Source organism: Coregonus clupeaformis, chromosome 18 (genome assembly GCF_020615455.1).
Source record: "Coregonus clupeaformis isolate EN_2021a chromosome 18, ASM2061545v1, whole genome shotgun sequence".
Lineage (NCBI taxonomy): Eukaryota > Metazoa > Chordata > Actinopteri > Salmoniformes > Salmonidae > Coregonus > Coregonus clupeaformis.
Window position 1 is genome coordinate 24,469,753 of NC_059209.1, and position 14,491 is coordinate 24,484,243.

The following is a 14,491-nucleotide window of genomic DNA, read 5'->3' on the forward strand; positions in this document are numbered from 1 at the left end:
TACAGAAAACGTTTGACCTGTGTCATTGCCAACAAAGTGTATATAACAAAGTATTGAGAAACTTTTGTTATTGACCAAATACTTATTTTCCACCATAATTTGCAAATAAATTCATAAAAAATCCTACTATGTGATTTTCTGGAGAAAAAAAATCTCATTTTGTCTGTCATAGTTGACATGTACCTATGATGAAAATTACAGGCCTCTCTTATATTTTTAAGTGGGAGAACTTGCACAATTGGTGGCTGACTAAATACTTTTTTCCCCCACTGTCTGTATGTGTATCTATGTATGTATGTGTATGCATGTGTGTATATGTATGTATGCATGCATGTGTATGTGTGTATGTATGTATGTATGTATGTATGCATGCATGCATGCATGCATGCGTGTGTGTGTGTGTGTGTGTGTGTACCTGCAGCCCAGTGTAGTCTGTAGCAGGGTGGTAATTCCCACACAGAAGAAGATCGTTCCTATGAGCTGACTGGTGGCCCACTGGTCAAATCCTACACACATGGCTTCAGCTAGCAGGAACGGCACTGCGATGGTACCACTGAAACACGTCAGATAGTGCTGGAGAGAGAGGTGAGAGAAGAGAGAGGGTTAGAATGAGAAAGTGTGTGTGTGTGTGTGTCACTATGTGTGTGATGGCCTTTTACAGTGTGCATGTGTTAATGTAAATAGACAGGACTATTGTGTAAATATTTATTGAGGTTATAAATATTGATTGAGGTAATTGTGTCCATGTGTGTCTGTGTGCGTGTGTGTGTTTGCATGCGACAGTGAAGCAGAGCATCAACTTCCATAACAGTATGTTTCATAAGCATGAGTATAAAGGGGAGGGGCTTAGTTACATCAGGAGTGGGTAGACTATGTTACATCATACGGGTTATAGAACAGGAAGAGACAAAAATAAGCGGTGAGATGGCATTTTTTTGGCCTGGGCTTTGCTACATTTTTACAGTCTGAACTTACAGTGCCTTGCAAAAGTATTCATCCCCCTTGGCGTTTTTCCTATTTTGTTGCATTACAACCTGTAATTTAAATTAATTTTTATTTGGATTTCATGTAATGGACATAAACAAAATAGTCCAAATTGGTGAAAAAAAATTAAAAATAACTTGTTTAAAAAAACTCTTAAAAAATAAATAACGGAAAAGTGGTGCGTGCATATATGTATTCACCCCCTTTGCTATGAAGCCCCTAAATAAGATATGGTGCAACCAATTACCTTCTGAAGTCACATAATTAGTTAAATAAAGTCCACCTGTGTGCAATCTAAGTGTCACATGATCTGTCACATGATCTCAGTATATATACACCTGTTCTGAAAGGTCCCAGAGTCTGCAACACCACTAAGCAAGGGGCACCACCAAGCAAGCAGCACCATGAAGACCAAGGAGCTCTCCAAACAGGTCAGGGACAAAGTTGTGGAGAAGTACAGATCAGGGTTGGGTTATAAAAAATTCAGAAACTTTGAACATCCCACAGAGCACCATTAAATCCATTATTAGAATATGGCACCACAACAAACCTGCCAAGAGAGAGCCGTCCACCAAAACTCACGGACCAGGCAAGGAGGGCATTAATCAGAGGCAACAAAGAGACCAAAGATAACCCTGAAGGAGCTGCAAAGCTCCACAGCGGAGATTGGAGTATGTGTCCATAGGACCACTTTAAGCCGTACACTCCACAGAACTGGGCTTTATGGAAGAGTGGCCAGAAAAAAGCCATTGCTTAAAGAAAAAAATAAGCAAACACGTTTGGTGTTCGCCAAAAGCCATGTGGGAGACTCCCCAAACATATGGAACAAGGTACTCTGGTCAGATGAGACAAACATTTAGCTTTTTGGCCATCAAGGAAAACGCCATGTCTGGCGCAAACCCAACACCTCTCATCACCCCGAGAACACCATCCCCACAGTAAAGCATGGTGGTGGCAGCACAGTATCATGCTGTGGGGATGTTTTTCATAGGCAGGGACTGGGAAACTGGTCAGAATTGAAGGAATGATGGATGGCGTTAAATACAGGGAAATTCTTGAGGGAAACCTGTTTCAGTCTTCCAGAGATTAGAGACTGGGATGGAGGTTCAGCTTCCAGTAGGACAATGGGCCTCATTCACCAATATCTACCTAATAATTTTCTAAACTTTGTTCTTAATAAACTCCCTAAGAAAAGTTTACGTCGGATTCATGACATGTTCTTAAACAACAGAATTGTTCGCACCTGTGTTCTTAGGATTGATGAATCCCACGTATTCGTAATTGAAAGTGTGTGCCAGTTGTTCCTAATTAGCATAAGAAAACGCCCTGCAAATTCCCATATAAGGACATGACACTTCAGGGCCGTGTGCAAGAAAAGTTGGAGAATGTCCAAAAAACGCACTAACGGTGGTGGTCCACCGATCACCAAACGAAAAAGGAACTTCAGTAATTCTGAAATAGAAATTCTACTGCAACAGGTAAATGCCAAACGAGGCATAATATTTAGTAGTGTTTCCAGTGGTTTTAAAGCCACCAACAAAACTGAGGAATGGAAGGAGATCACGGATTCCGTGAACTCTGTTTCTGGACAATGTCGCTCAATTGAAGATGTAAAAAAGAAATGGTTTGACTTAAAATCAGAGACTAAAAAATCCATTGCCAAACATATGCTGACCACTGGAGGGGGGCATGCAGGCCCTGAGTTATCTGAGATTGACCAGCGCATCAGGGCCATTATTGATGAGACGGCACTCTCAGGTGTGCCATCAGCGGAGCAACTGGACACTGACCAGGGCCCTATATCAACAGCTTCATATCCTCCAAGGCCATCTCCCACCAGTGAATCAGACGGTAAGCAAGTCTTTCTGAATTTATACAATTTCATGCCATCATTTAACTGAAAGCAACAGTGAAACCATTGGAAAGGAATTTTACACCAGTTTGTCAAACCAAATGTGGGCCTATGTGACTGTGAATGAGTCCTCACCTGAATTCCTAGTTTATTCAGTTTGAAATCCTATTGCTTTTGCAGTAGGCCTATATTGAACAAACTGAAACATAAAAATAAAAAATAAAAAATCAGTGCGCTGTGACTGTTTTACTTTCAGTATCGCTTTTGTTATTTACAGATCTCCAATCCAGGCAACCCCTCTGTGAAGAGGAACCTGACACCATTCGGCCTTCCTGCAGTAGGCCTGCCTCTGTACGTGCCCCCAGGTCCCGTCCAACTGCACGTGTCATCTCCGATGCGGTCTTGGATAACCAGGAGCGGATTGCGCAAAGTTTCTGTGAAATCGCTACTACTCTGGCCACAATATCAGAAACACTCAAAGACATAAACACACATTAAAAAATATAAAGAACGCGCACTGAAACCTGTGTCATTTCATGTGTTTAATTTGTGGTATTTAAAGGACAAAACAAATCAAAATCGAGAAATGATTTGTTGTCTGACTTCCACGCCAAGTCGGTTGTCTGGTCCCAGCAATGGGTCAGGACGCACATCCTGGTGTGGTGGCTGAAGTGGAAGTGGAACACCACGCTTCATAGCGATGTTGTGTAACACAACAGGCCATGATTATTCTGCAAACCTAAAAATGGTGTAAAGATGATCAAAAGCTAGAAAAACTAAATAAAATGAATTGTTGGAATTAGATTATTCTACAACATGTTCTCCATTTTTCAAACCTGAATAAAACAAGTAGTCCTACTCACCTTCTCTGGCTTGTAAAGCAGCTTACCACCTGCTGTGTCCAAACACATCCAGCGTCCCTTCAGAATACCAGTGGTTCGCTCAATGGTGGAGCGGGTGTGTGCCTGCCTCTGGTTATAAGAGGCCTCTTGGTGCGTCTGAGGGTTTGTTAGTGGCGTCATTAGCCAGGGCGCAAGGGCATACCCCCGATCTCCTAATGAAACAAGTCATTAATGAAGAAACCCACTTTTTGAAACCAACAATTGGAATTTGAAATGACTGAACGATGCTTGCCAATGAGCCATGCGTCTCCAGCAGCTCCTTGTTCCAGGCGCATTCCCACAGAACTGTTCTGCAAAATATAAGCGTCATGTGCACCTCCTGGGAAGCGGGAGACCACGTTCAAGAGATGGTTGTCGGAGTCGCAGATGACTTGTACATTGATTGAGTGATATTGCTTGCGGTTGAGGTATGGGAATGGGTCTGGTGAGGATGCCTTAATGCGCACGTGAGTGCAGTCTATTGCCCCGATTACGTTGTGCAGACCCGCAATAGAGTACAACCCTCTCTTGACCGGCAGCTGTTGTTGGGCTGTGTAGGGGAAGAAAATATATTGTGTGGCCAGTTGATTTATTCCATCCACAACTCGTGGGAGAGCGTGGCTGATGGATGCCACCCGGTCTGCTAACTCCCGCTGAAATGTCCCAGTGGCTAAAAATCCCAAGGTGGAGAGTACCTGCACATGAGGTGGTACGGGATTGGACCGTTGGGTATGGCTTCGCAGCGCTTGCTCCAAAGTATCACACAGCTCCATTAAAACGTGTCTTGGAAGCCTAAACTGTCCTATCAAGTACTCGTCAGTCTCTGCAAATAAATCAACGTGATCCTCAAAGATGCGTTCCCTTCTCAGAGCACGCTCGGCAATGTCGTCAAGCAGCAATAGATGTGCCATTTTGATAGCATGCCTGATGTGCAGAAACAGGCCCAGTTTGGTCCTATAAATAGCGTGATCAATCACCACATAATGCAGGATTTAATCAGCTTAATTGCTGATGTAAATTGCAGTGTTAGTGTTTCTTTACATACTATGATTTTTTTTTCGACAGATGATCAGAAATACATTACAGTAAAATACTATCATTGTAAATGACTGTAGAATTAAATGAAATGCAGTAACCAATTATTTGGAGCAAACTGTCATCACTCAAATGTGCGTAAGAATGCTCTTGAGTGTGCGTGGATTTTGTTCTTAGCTAAGAACAAATCCAAAATGAGAAAACATTAGTGAATGTCAGAATCTTCGTAAAAAGTGCGTAAGTGGGGTTTAAGAACACATTACCTTGTAAGAACGGTTGGTGAATGAGGCCCAATGACCCTAAGCATACTGCTAAAGCAACACTTGAGTGGTTTAAGGGGAAACATTTAAATGTCTTGGAATGGCCTAGTCAAAGCCCAGACCTCAATCCAATTGAGAATCTGTGGTATGACTTAAAGATTGCTGTACACCAGCGGAAGCCATCCAACTTGAAGGAGCTGGAGCAGTTTTGCCTTGAAGAATGAGCAAAAATCCCAGTGGCTAGATGTGCCAAGCTTATAGAGACATACCCCAAGAGATTTGCAGCTGCAAAAGGTGGCTCTACAAAGTACTGACTTTGGGGGGGGTGAATAGTTATGCACGCTCAAGTTCTGTTTTTTTTGTCTTATTTCTTGTTTGTTTCACAATAAAACATATTTTGCATCTTCAAAGTGGTAGGCATATTGTGTAAATCAAATTATACAAACCCCCCAAAAATCCATTTTAATTCCAGGTTGTAAGGCAACAAAATAGGAAAAATGCCAAGGGGGGTGAATACTTTCACAAGCCACTGTAAGTGGCTTCCTCTCCTTATCTCTTCTTGTTCATCAGCACTGATAAATTATTTCATATCAGTGCAGATGAAGGAGAGGAGACAAGGAGGAAGCCACATTATTCAGATAACATTTATACATATTTCAGTCAGTCAAACACATAACACATGCTTATCTGGTACTTGCAAAACAACAGAGGTACCAGAGCTGTGTGTGTGTGTGTGTGTGTGTGTGTGTGTGTGTGTCTCACCTGTAAGCCCAGGAATATACACAGGTACCAGGGAGGTGTGTCTTCGATGGTGTAGATCATGTCCATTCTCCTGGCGTCCATACTGTCTGCACTGTCCAACGTCTCCGACATGGAACTCTACACACAGAGTTCTATAGATGTAGGCCTACTGTACACCCGCACACCACAGGGTATACAATCTCTGGACCAAAGGGTTTTAAGACCTAAGTCTAAGTATTAGACATTAGCTGTGTTCGAATACTCATACTAACCGCACTAACCATACTATTTGTGAAGTAAATTGAAGTAAATTACATCACTATGTACCGGTATGTTAGCTAGCTACCTACTGTTAGTTGGCTACTAGTACATTGAACTTGTCAGTATATTAACTATATGCTAACTACCCAACTGTGTGTTCGTAAATTGCATTTCACTCTTGTAGCGTTCAGAGCGCAGACTGGACGCTCTGGCCAAGGAGTAGGGTTGAGCGTTCTGACCTCACAACGGCAGTCAAGCACCCAAGCTAACTGGTTAACGTTGGCTATCTACTTCCAGACACAAATGAGAGAACACCTCACTGACCATTTTACTCGCCCTAGCAGAGCTGGTTAGGCTGTTTTCATGTTATCTAGAGCATTGGTGACTGCAACTGTGCTGCTGGCAACAATTTAATAACTTTTTTTTGCCGATGTTTACTGACACCGGCCATATTCAACGGGTGTTGAGCGTTCATAAATTTGTCAGTTATTCTGCGCTCTGGCACACAGTAGAGAGTGCTCTGAAATCAGAGTAGATCGCCAGAATGAATTTACGAATGCAACCTATTGACTTGATTATTCATGTCATTCTTAGCTTAGCTAAGTGGTATAGTCGTTGTGCGTTCTTAATCGACATTGTTAATGAAGTCGTAAGATGTTTAACTAGTAATTTGTTATACTAACAAGAAGTTGCATAGCAACAGCATCAACTTCCGGTAGACAGGCGAAGCGCTAGTACACTCAACTGAAAGGACACCGTTCGTTTACAGTATACTAAAATGAACTAATAGTATATACTCATTAAGTATGTAGTATACAGTATGTTAGTATGGGTATTCGAACACAGCTTAAGTGTATTTAAGCCTACAGGTAGTAATCTATGTGAGTGTGTGTGTGCCTTAGAGAGGTCAAAACCTGAAGCCAACCACACCCATAGGGCTCTGGTCAAAAGTAGTGCACTATATACGGCAGGGGTCTCCAACCATTTCTAGCATGAGAGCTACCTTTAAAAAATGTAACATGTCAGGAGGATATAGTGCACTACTTTTGACCAGAGCCCTATGGGTGTGGTTGGCTTCAGGTTTTTATAGCTTTCAAATTAGGCACATTCTTCTCTTCTCCTGTCCCCTGCAACTCTTACCCGGGTCCTTAGTGTACATGATAAAGTTCTGTAAATATACCTGGTAAAATAATGGTTAATAAACAACTAAGGGGGGCCCTATAAAATATGTGATCCCCCCTTCCCCCCAAATTCTGTTTTATTTTTCACTCTTAAAATTACAATTATCAATAGAGAAACAACGAAATTGGATGTTCTGAGTCCATGTTAATGCTTAAATCACATCAGAAGACAAAACATTATTGGTCTGGTTGAAAACGAAGAAATATTTTTTGGGGAATGTAATTCCCCTTTAATTGCGCATCTGGCCCTTTAATTGAGCATCTAGCGAGTGAGGAATGTGTCATCTAATGTGCCGGTCCAGTGATGGTTCTGTACTGCTGCTGCTCACTTCATGGCAAAGTTAGCAAACAACAAATAATAGATACAAATGATATACAGTACCAGTCAAAAGTTTGGACACACCTACTCATTCAAGGGTTTTTCTTTATTTTTTAAAACTATTTTCTACATTGTAGAATAATAGTGAAGACATCAAAACTATCAAATAACACATATGGAATCATGTAGTAACCCAAAAAGTGTTAAACAAATCAAAATATATTTTATATTTGAGATTCTTCAAATAGCCACCCTCTGCCTTGATGACAGCTTTGCACACTCTTGGCATTCTCTCAACCAGCTTCATGAGATAGTTACCTGGAATGCATTTAAATTAACAGGTGTGCCTCCTTAAAAGTTATTTTGTGGAATGTATTTCCTTCTTAACGCGTTTGAGCTAATCAGTTGTGTTGTGACATGGTAGGGGGTATACAGAAGATAGCCCTATTTGGTAAAAGACCAAGTCCATATTATGGTAAGAACAGCTCAAATAAGCAAAGAGAAACGACAGTCCATCATTACTTTAAGACATGAAGGTCAGTCAATACGGCACATTTCAAGAACTTTGAAAGTTTCTTCAAGTGCAGTCGCAAAAACCATCAAGCGCTATGATGAAACTGGCTCTCATGAGGACCGCCACAGGAATGGAAGACCCAGAGTTACCTCTGCTGCAGAGGATAAGTTCATTAGAGTTACCAGCCTCAGAAATTGCAGCCCAAACAAATGCTTCACAGAGTTCAAGTAACAGACACATCTCAACATCAACTGTTCAGAAGAGACTGTGTGAATCAGGCCTCCATGGTCGAATTGCTGCAAAGAAACCACTACTAAAGGACACCAATAAGAAGAAGAGACTTGCTTGGGCCAAGAAACACGAGCAATGGACATTAGACCAGTGGAAATGTGTCCTTTGGTCTGGAGTCCAAATTTGAGATTTTTGGTTCCAACCGCCGTATCTTTGTGAGACGCGGTATGGGTGAGCAGATGATCTCCGCATGTGTAGTTCCCACCGTAAAGCATGAAGGAGGAGGTGTTCTGGTGTGGGGGTGCTATGCTGCTGACACTGTCAGTGATTTATTTAGAATTCAAGGCACACTTAACCAGCATGGCTACCACAGCATTCTGCAGCGATACGCCATCCCATCTGGTTTCGGCTTAGTGGGACTATCATTTGTTTTTCAACAGGACAATGACCCAACACACCTCCAGGCTGTATAAGGGCTATTTTACCAAGAAGGAGAGTGGAGTGCTGCATCAGATGACCTGGCCTCAACACAATTGAGATGGTTTGGGATGATTCAGACCGCAGAGTGAAGGAAAAGAAGCCAACAAGTGCTCAGCATATGTGGGAAGACTGTTGGAAAGGCATTCCAGGTGAAACTGGTTAAGAGAATCCCAAGAGTGTGCAATGCTGTCATCAAGGCAAAGGGTGGCTATATATAACATATATTTTGATTTGTTTAACACTTTTTTGGTTACTACATTATTCCATATGTGTTATTTCATAGTTTTGATGTCTTCACTATTATTCTACATGTAAAAAATAGTAAAAATAAAGAAAAACCCTTGAATGAGTAAGTGTGTCCAAACTTTTGACTGGTAGTGTACTTCTGCCAGGTAAGCCTACTTTGCAGTTAACATTTAATTGAAAAGGTTTTGGGGAAAATATTTCTGTCAACTCACAAGATGGTTATCACATCAACTGGCTACACACGGAGTGATAAACAAATGAGCGCATGCCCCAAAGACAGACAGGGCCAATATTGCTGGAAGTTAATTGGCAGATATTGTGTTAGGTTTGGCTTTTTAAGCCAATAGTGGCTAACCAGGGGTGGGATAATGAAAATGTTGCGTTGAATAGATAGTAGCTAGGAGCTTCCTGGTGTCTGATACTTGTGAGATTTGTTTATGACTGTTTGCGGTGGAACACGTGTAAACTGCATGTACTTTCAGAATTGTTTGGCGAGCTACTCAGAGGTGGGATGCGAGCTACTGGTAGCTCACGATCGAACTGTTGGAGACCCCTGATATAGGAAATAGGGTGCAACAGACAGACTAGAGAGAACAGTCACAGTCACAGGCTGATGATGTCACAGCAGCATAACCAGACAAAGACAGAGGGGGAGGAAATGAGAGTAGAATATTCATAATTGAAGAGGGAAAGGCTGAATGATTCAGCAAAATAGTTTAGTCATAAAGAAACAAAAAGGGAGAGATTCAGAAAGGGAGAGAGAGAAAAAAGGGAGAGATTCAAGCAGACACCGACAAGAAATTCCTCTTGCCTCTGTGACTGTCTCTTTCTCTCCCTTTCTCTCGTTCTCACACAACGGGAAAAGTGCAGAGTCACAGTGACAGAGAGAAGAGGGGACGATCAAAAGAGCAGAGATAAACAAAGGATGTAGTGGAGGGATAGGGGGAGGGACAGGGGGTGGGATAGGTGGAGAGACAGGGGGTGGGACAGTGGGAGGGACAGGGGGAGTGAGGTGGTGTGAGAGGAGAAGGGAGAGTTAGGAGTTTAAACTATGCGTGTGTGTGTGTGTGTGTGTGTGTCTGTGTGTCTCGTACCTTCTCTCCTTCCTGGTTCTCTTTAGTGTAGATGGCCATCAGCTCAGTGTTTTCAGTGTCCTGCTCTCCAGCGGCCTGTTCCACTCCGTTCACCACCACCTACAGTACAGTACATGCATGTCAATACCTTATCCACCTATCCTAGATACACAGACAGATGCATGTCAATACTTCATCCACCTACACAGACAGATGCATGTCAATACTAAATATATAAAAATATATAAAAAATGTATGCACTCATTAACTGTAAGTCGCTCTGGATAAGAATGTCTGCTAAATGACTAAAAAATGTAAATGTAAAATACTTTAACCACCTCCTCTACAGTACATACACAGACAGACATAGACAGACACATGTCAATCCTTGATCTGGGTTAACTAACTATGAAACAATTGGAGTACCAAGGACCCATATGCCATTATCACTGTATTATTGTAACAGCATTTATTTCAGAAATGTAACTTTATAAAGTCAATGTAGGGGTAGAGGTAGAGAAATTCCAAACTTCCAAAGTGTTAGGCTGATGCGCTGTGCCTTTGCAGTGATAGAGTGTTTTGACAACAGTGACACTTTTTTGCACTGCAAAAACATCACCCTAGTATTTTACAAACATTTCACACACTGCATTATACAAAGTAGCACAACTAACATACACTGACAAGTGTGTATCTGTAACAGGGAGTATATTTCAAGGAAAGCACAGCAAAGCAAGGACATTGATGCTGATTGGGTAAGGTTAACACAACTAACAGACATAATAAGGACAGCCTGGGTGTTGCTTTGCACTTTGCCTGGAAAATGATCTCTGGGAACACTGGGTCATAAGTACATCAGTTCCTTCATTAGTTGAATACCCGAGCCGACGAGGTGGAGAAAAAGGTTTGTCGCAGGGTACTTAACCCTCCAGGGCTGCCATACTACTATGGCTGACCCTGTAAAAAACACATTTCACTGCACCTATCCTGTGTATGTGACTTTATTTATTTATTTTTATATTGGTCTAATTATCACACTGATGCACACATACACTGTAGGGATCCAAGGTCATGACATCACTGTGCGTGTGTGTTGTGTCCTGTTTGTGGATGTGTGTTCTCCGTCTGTGGCTTGGTTAGCAAATCACAGATGAAGATCACTGTATAGAAGGACAGTGTTCAGTCTCACACACACACACACACAGTGGCATTTGTCTAAATTTGATTTGAGGATGCGTCTTTGCATACTTTCATCCATCTTTGCATCTCGTCTGCCAGGCATGGAAAACAACAAATTACTCTTGTTCAGACTCAAATGTTATCGTCATTCAAGTGTGTGTGTGTGTGTTTGTGAGAGTGTGTGAGAGAGAGAGAGAGAGAGAGAGAGAGAGCGAGAGAGAGAGAGAGAGAGAGAACCGTTCCTGGGGACACATCATATTCTATCCTACTGCTCATCTTTCACTAGTTGGGAAAGATCACTGCTGACAGAGCAGTCATCAGATGAGAGACCTTAGAATGAACTGAAGATCAGTCTTTCTTTGTCTAATATAAAATGTGTTTTATTGTCACATATACCGGATAGGTGCAGTGAAATGTGTTGTTCTATCTACAGATTTTTCACCTTGTAGGCTCTGGTATTCGAACAAGCAACCTTTCAGTTACTGGCCCAACGCTCTAACCGCTAGGCTACCTGCTGCCCAGAAATCACAGAACTAGACATGACAAAATTAGCACCCTTGGGGTAGTCATGCAGAACGAACAAAAGAAAGAAAGAAAGAACTAAAGAACGAACAAGACAGAAGGGAGGGAGACTATGGCTGTACAGGTCATTGAGGATAGCCATTGTGTCCCTTTATCCACCTCTGTCCTATTCAGCCATTCAGTAACAGCAGACAGGAGGATGTGAATGGGATACTTATAATAAACAGGATATATAGTCGTAAATCTCTGATGGACTCAAAACCTGGACAGGCTTTGTGTTTGGGCTCCTCAGGACAGTATCATGTCTGCGTGTGTTTGTGTGTGTAGGGAAACCATTTTGTTGATTTGTGGTGTGACCTACATGAGGGGACTGTGTTCCAGCCAAGAGCAAATGGCCAGAACAAAACTGGCATGACATGGAGACTGGCAGTGCATGTGTGGATGTTCGTCAGCGCGTGACCCTGACGAGTGTTAAGTGATCCTAATGACAGGTCTCTATGTATGGTGGCCTAACCCCATCTATACCATCACTCCTCTGTCAGTGTGTGTCAACTTGATGACCTTTAAAGGGCCAATCTGTGGATGAAACAATAACATAGTGGGCACCCCACCTCTGTTTTGGTAAAAAGCTGAGGGATGGGCCTGGATAAAAGTAACCACTCTCAAATTCATAGACAGAGCTATGGATGCCAGGACTGACTATCCATGATATTAAAATGATAGTTTTAAGCATGTTTTAAGGCCATGTCTACAAACATTGGAATAAAATAAGCTTATATTTTTGGGTTCTGATGAGGTATGACAGTTGAACTAGGCTTATGAGGTATTTATAAGTTATATTCTTCAAGAATCAATGGGTATATATATCATTCATTTATAAGTCAAAAAATTGATGTAGTAACAGCAGATTGACACTTTAACTGACTAAATCCCCAGTGCAAGCAGACACACACACAGATGCATGCATACAGACAGAACACACACACACAGCGTACCGGAATGGGGTAGAAGTCTGCGCTGTGTTTGTTCTCCTCCTCATACTTCCCCCCTTCTCCTCCCTCCATCGACTTAGCGGTGGTATTCTTCCCCACGCCCATTCCTGTATCCTCCTCCTCTTCCTCTTCCCTCGCTCTCCCAGTCTCTCCGCTCTCTCCCTCCGGTAGAAACAATGCAGATTGCTCCTTCAACTCCCTTACATGGTCCAGGACTGTGTCATCTACTGAGAGAGAGAGATAAAAGATGGATCATTTACTACACAACTTTCCTGAGTCTGCCCTTGAGGTCATCTAGACTAGAGTATTATAGTAGGTACTGTATTAGGTAGAATATGCTAGAAACTGGGCCTTTTGCCCACTGGGCCAAAAGCTCCACGGGTGTGTGTGGATGGGGATCAGGGTTGGGCCTAAACCTAAGTTTACAGGGTTGGGCCGAAAGCTACGTTTACAGGGTTGGGCCTAAAACTGAGTTTACAGGGTTGGGCCTAAACCTGAGTTTACAGAGTTGGGCTTAAACCTGAGTTTACAGAGTTGGGCTTAAACCTGAGTTTACAGAGTTGGGCTTAAACCTGAGTTTACAGAGTTGGGCTTAAACCTAAGTGTACAGAGTTGGGCTTAAAGCTGAGTTTACAGATAGACACCTGTCTGGTCCCGGTTCCAGAGCCCCAGACCTGAGGCATCAGTATCTGCACAGTCACCGTCTCTTCACCCCAGACTGGATCATGAGCAGAGGTCAGATGTGATCCAGGACTGTGGAGAGACCTGATACTGGGATGGGCCTGGGAGACCCAGAATGAGTCCCAAATGGCATCCTATTCCATATACACTGCACTACTTTTGACCAGAGCTCTATGGGCTCCGGTCAAAAGTAGCGCACTATAAAGAGAATAGGGTGCAATTTGGGACGCAGACCCAGATGTATACACTCATTCAGTATACTGTGAGGGATCGATTAGAAACAGGGTAGGGGATGAAGGAGGAGCGCGCGAGAGGGATAAAGACAGTGTATTGGGGAGGGGCAGATAGGGTGGAAAGGAGAACAGGTACAAGAGGAGAGCAGAGACAGTCAGAGGCAAGGATAGAGGGGGAGGAGAGTGAGGGATAGACTGAGGAGGAGGGTAAGAGGGCGAGAAAGGGATAAAAGCGGAGAGAGGAAGGAGGAGGTGGTGTGAGAGGGAGGTCAGTTTGTTAATAATAATAATAATAATACGTTTGTTGGTCTCAGGCGGTGTTGTGTTATTTCTGGTTTCATGTCAACTCCATTTTACGTAAAACAAGTCCTTGGGCTCAGTCTAGCCCTGTGACTATCCATGTCCCGGTCTCACCCCTCCCCTCCCCCTACTCTATACTCTAACACAATACCTTTGGCTGTGTCTATCCCTGCATGTTTATCTGTAGATTATCTTTCACTGTCTCACCCCCGTCATCTTTCTAAACTCGTACAAGGCCTTCTGTCAGACTTAACCTTCCTCTCAACACCCTCCCCCCTGCTTTAAAAACGACAGCTTAAGCCTACTCTCTAGAGAACATTTTAGTCCAGGAGCAAAGTCCATCCAGTCTCCTTTTCAGTTTATCACTTGAATTACTTAACAAAAGGCACATCTCAATAGGTGGCCCAGGTGTCCTCTGACATTGCACAAATGGGGGGGAGGGAGGGGGGATGGGCCTTTCCTCTTTTGTTCTCAATTGTTCCTCAACCAAGGCGGGAGGCCGATGACATCAGAGGGCACCATCAGA

At 42.8% G+C, this 14,491-nt stretch overlaps 1 protein-coding gene and 1 long non-coding RNA gene across 5 annotated transcripts in view; both read right to left on the minus strand.

Annotated features, from left to right (window-relative positions):
- LOC121572980 (solute carrier family 23 member 2) overlaps positions 1 to 14,491 on the minus strand; it is a 60,106-nt gene that overhangs the window by 23,737 nt on the left and 21,878 nt on the right. For 2 of the 4 annotated variants that reach the window (XM_041885020.2, XM_041885027.2), the window contains 4 exons: positions 12,755 to 12,978; positions 10,080 to 10,178; positions 5,775 to 5,891; positions 416 to 573 (listed from right to left, as the gene is read on the minus strand). In XM_041885020.2, coding sequence (XP_041740954.1) covers positions 416 to 573; positions 5,775 to 5,891; positions 10,080 to 10,178; positions 12,755 to 12,978 — 598 coding nt within the window. Of the gene's footprint in view, positions 1 to 415; positions 574 to 5,774; positions 5,892 to 10,079; positions 10,179 to 12,754; positions 12,979 to 13,395; positions 13,855 to 14,491 lie in introns of those variants that run through there. The other 2 variants (XM_041885033.2, XM_041885038.2) reach the window with 2 other exon arrangements.
- LOC121573007 lies at positions 3,366 to 5,097 on the minus strand. Its single transcript, XR_006001946.2, has 2 exons — positions 3,700 to 5,097; positions 3,366 to 3,575 (listed from the first exon to the last, which is right to left on the minus strand). It is a non-coding gene; the product is annotated as an uncharacterized LOC121573007 (long non-coding RNA).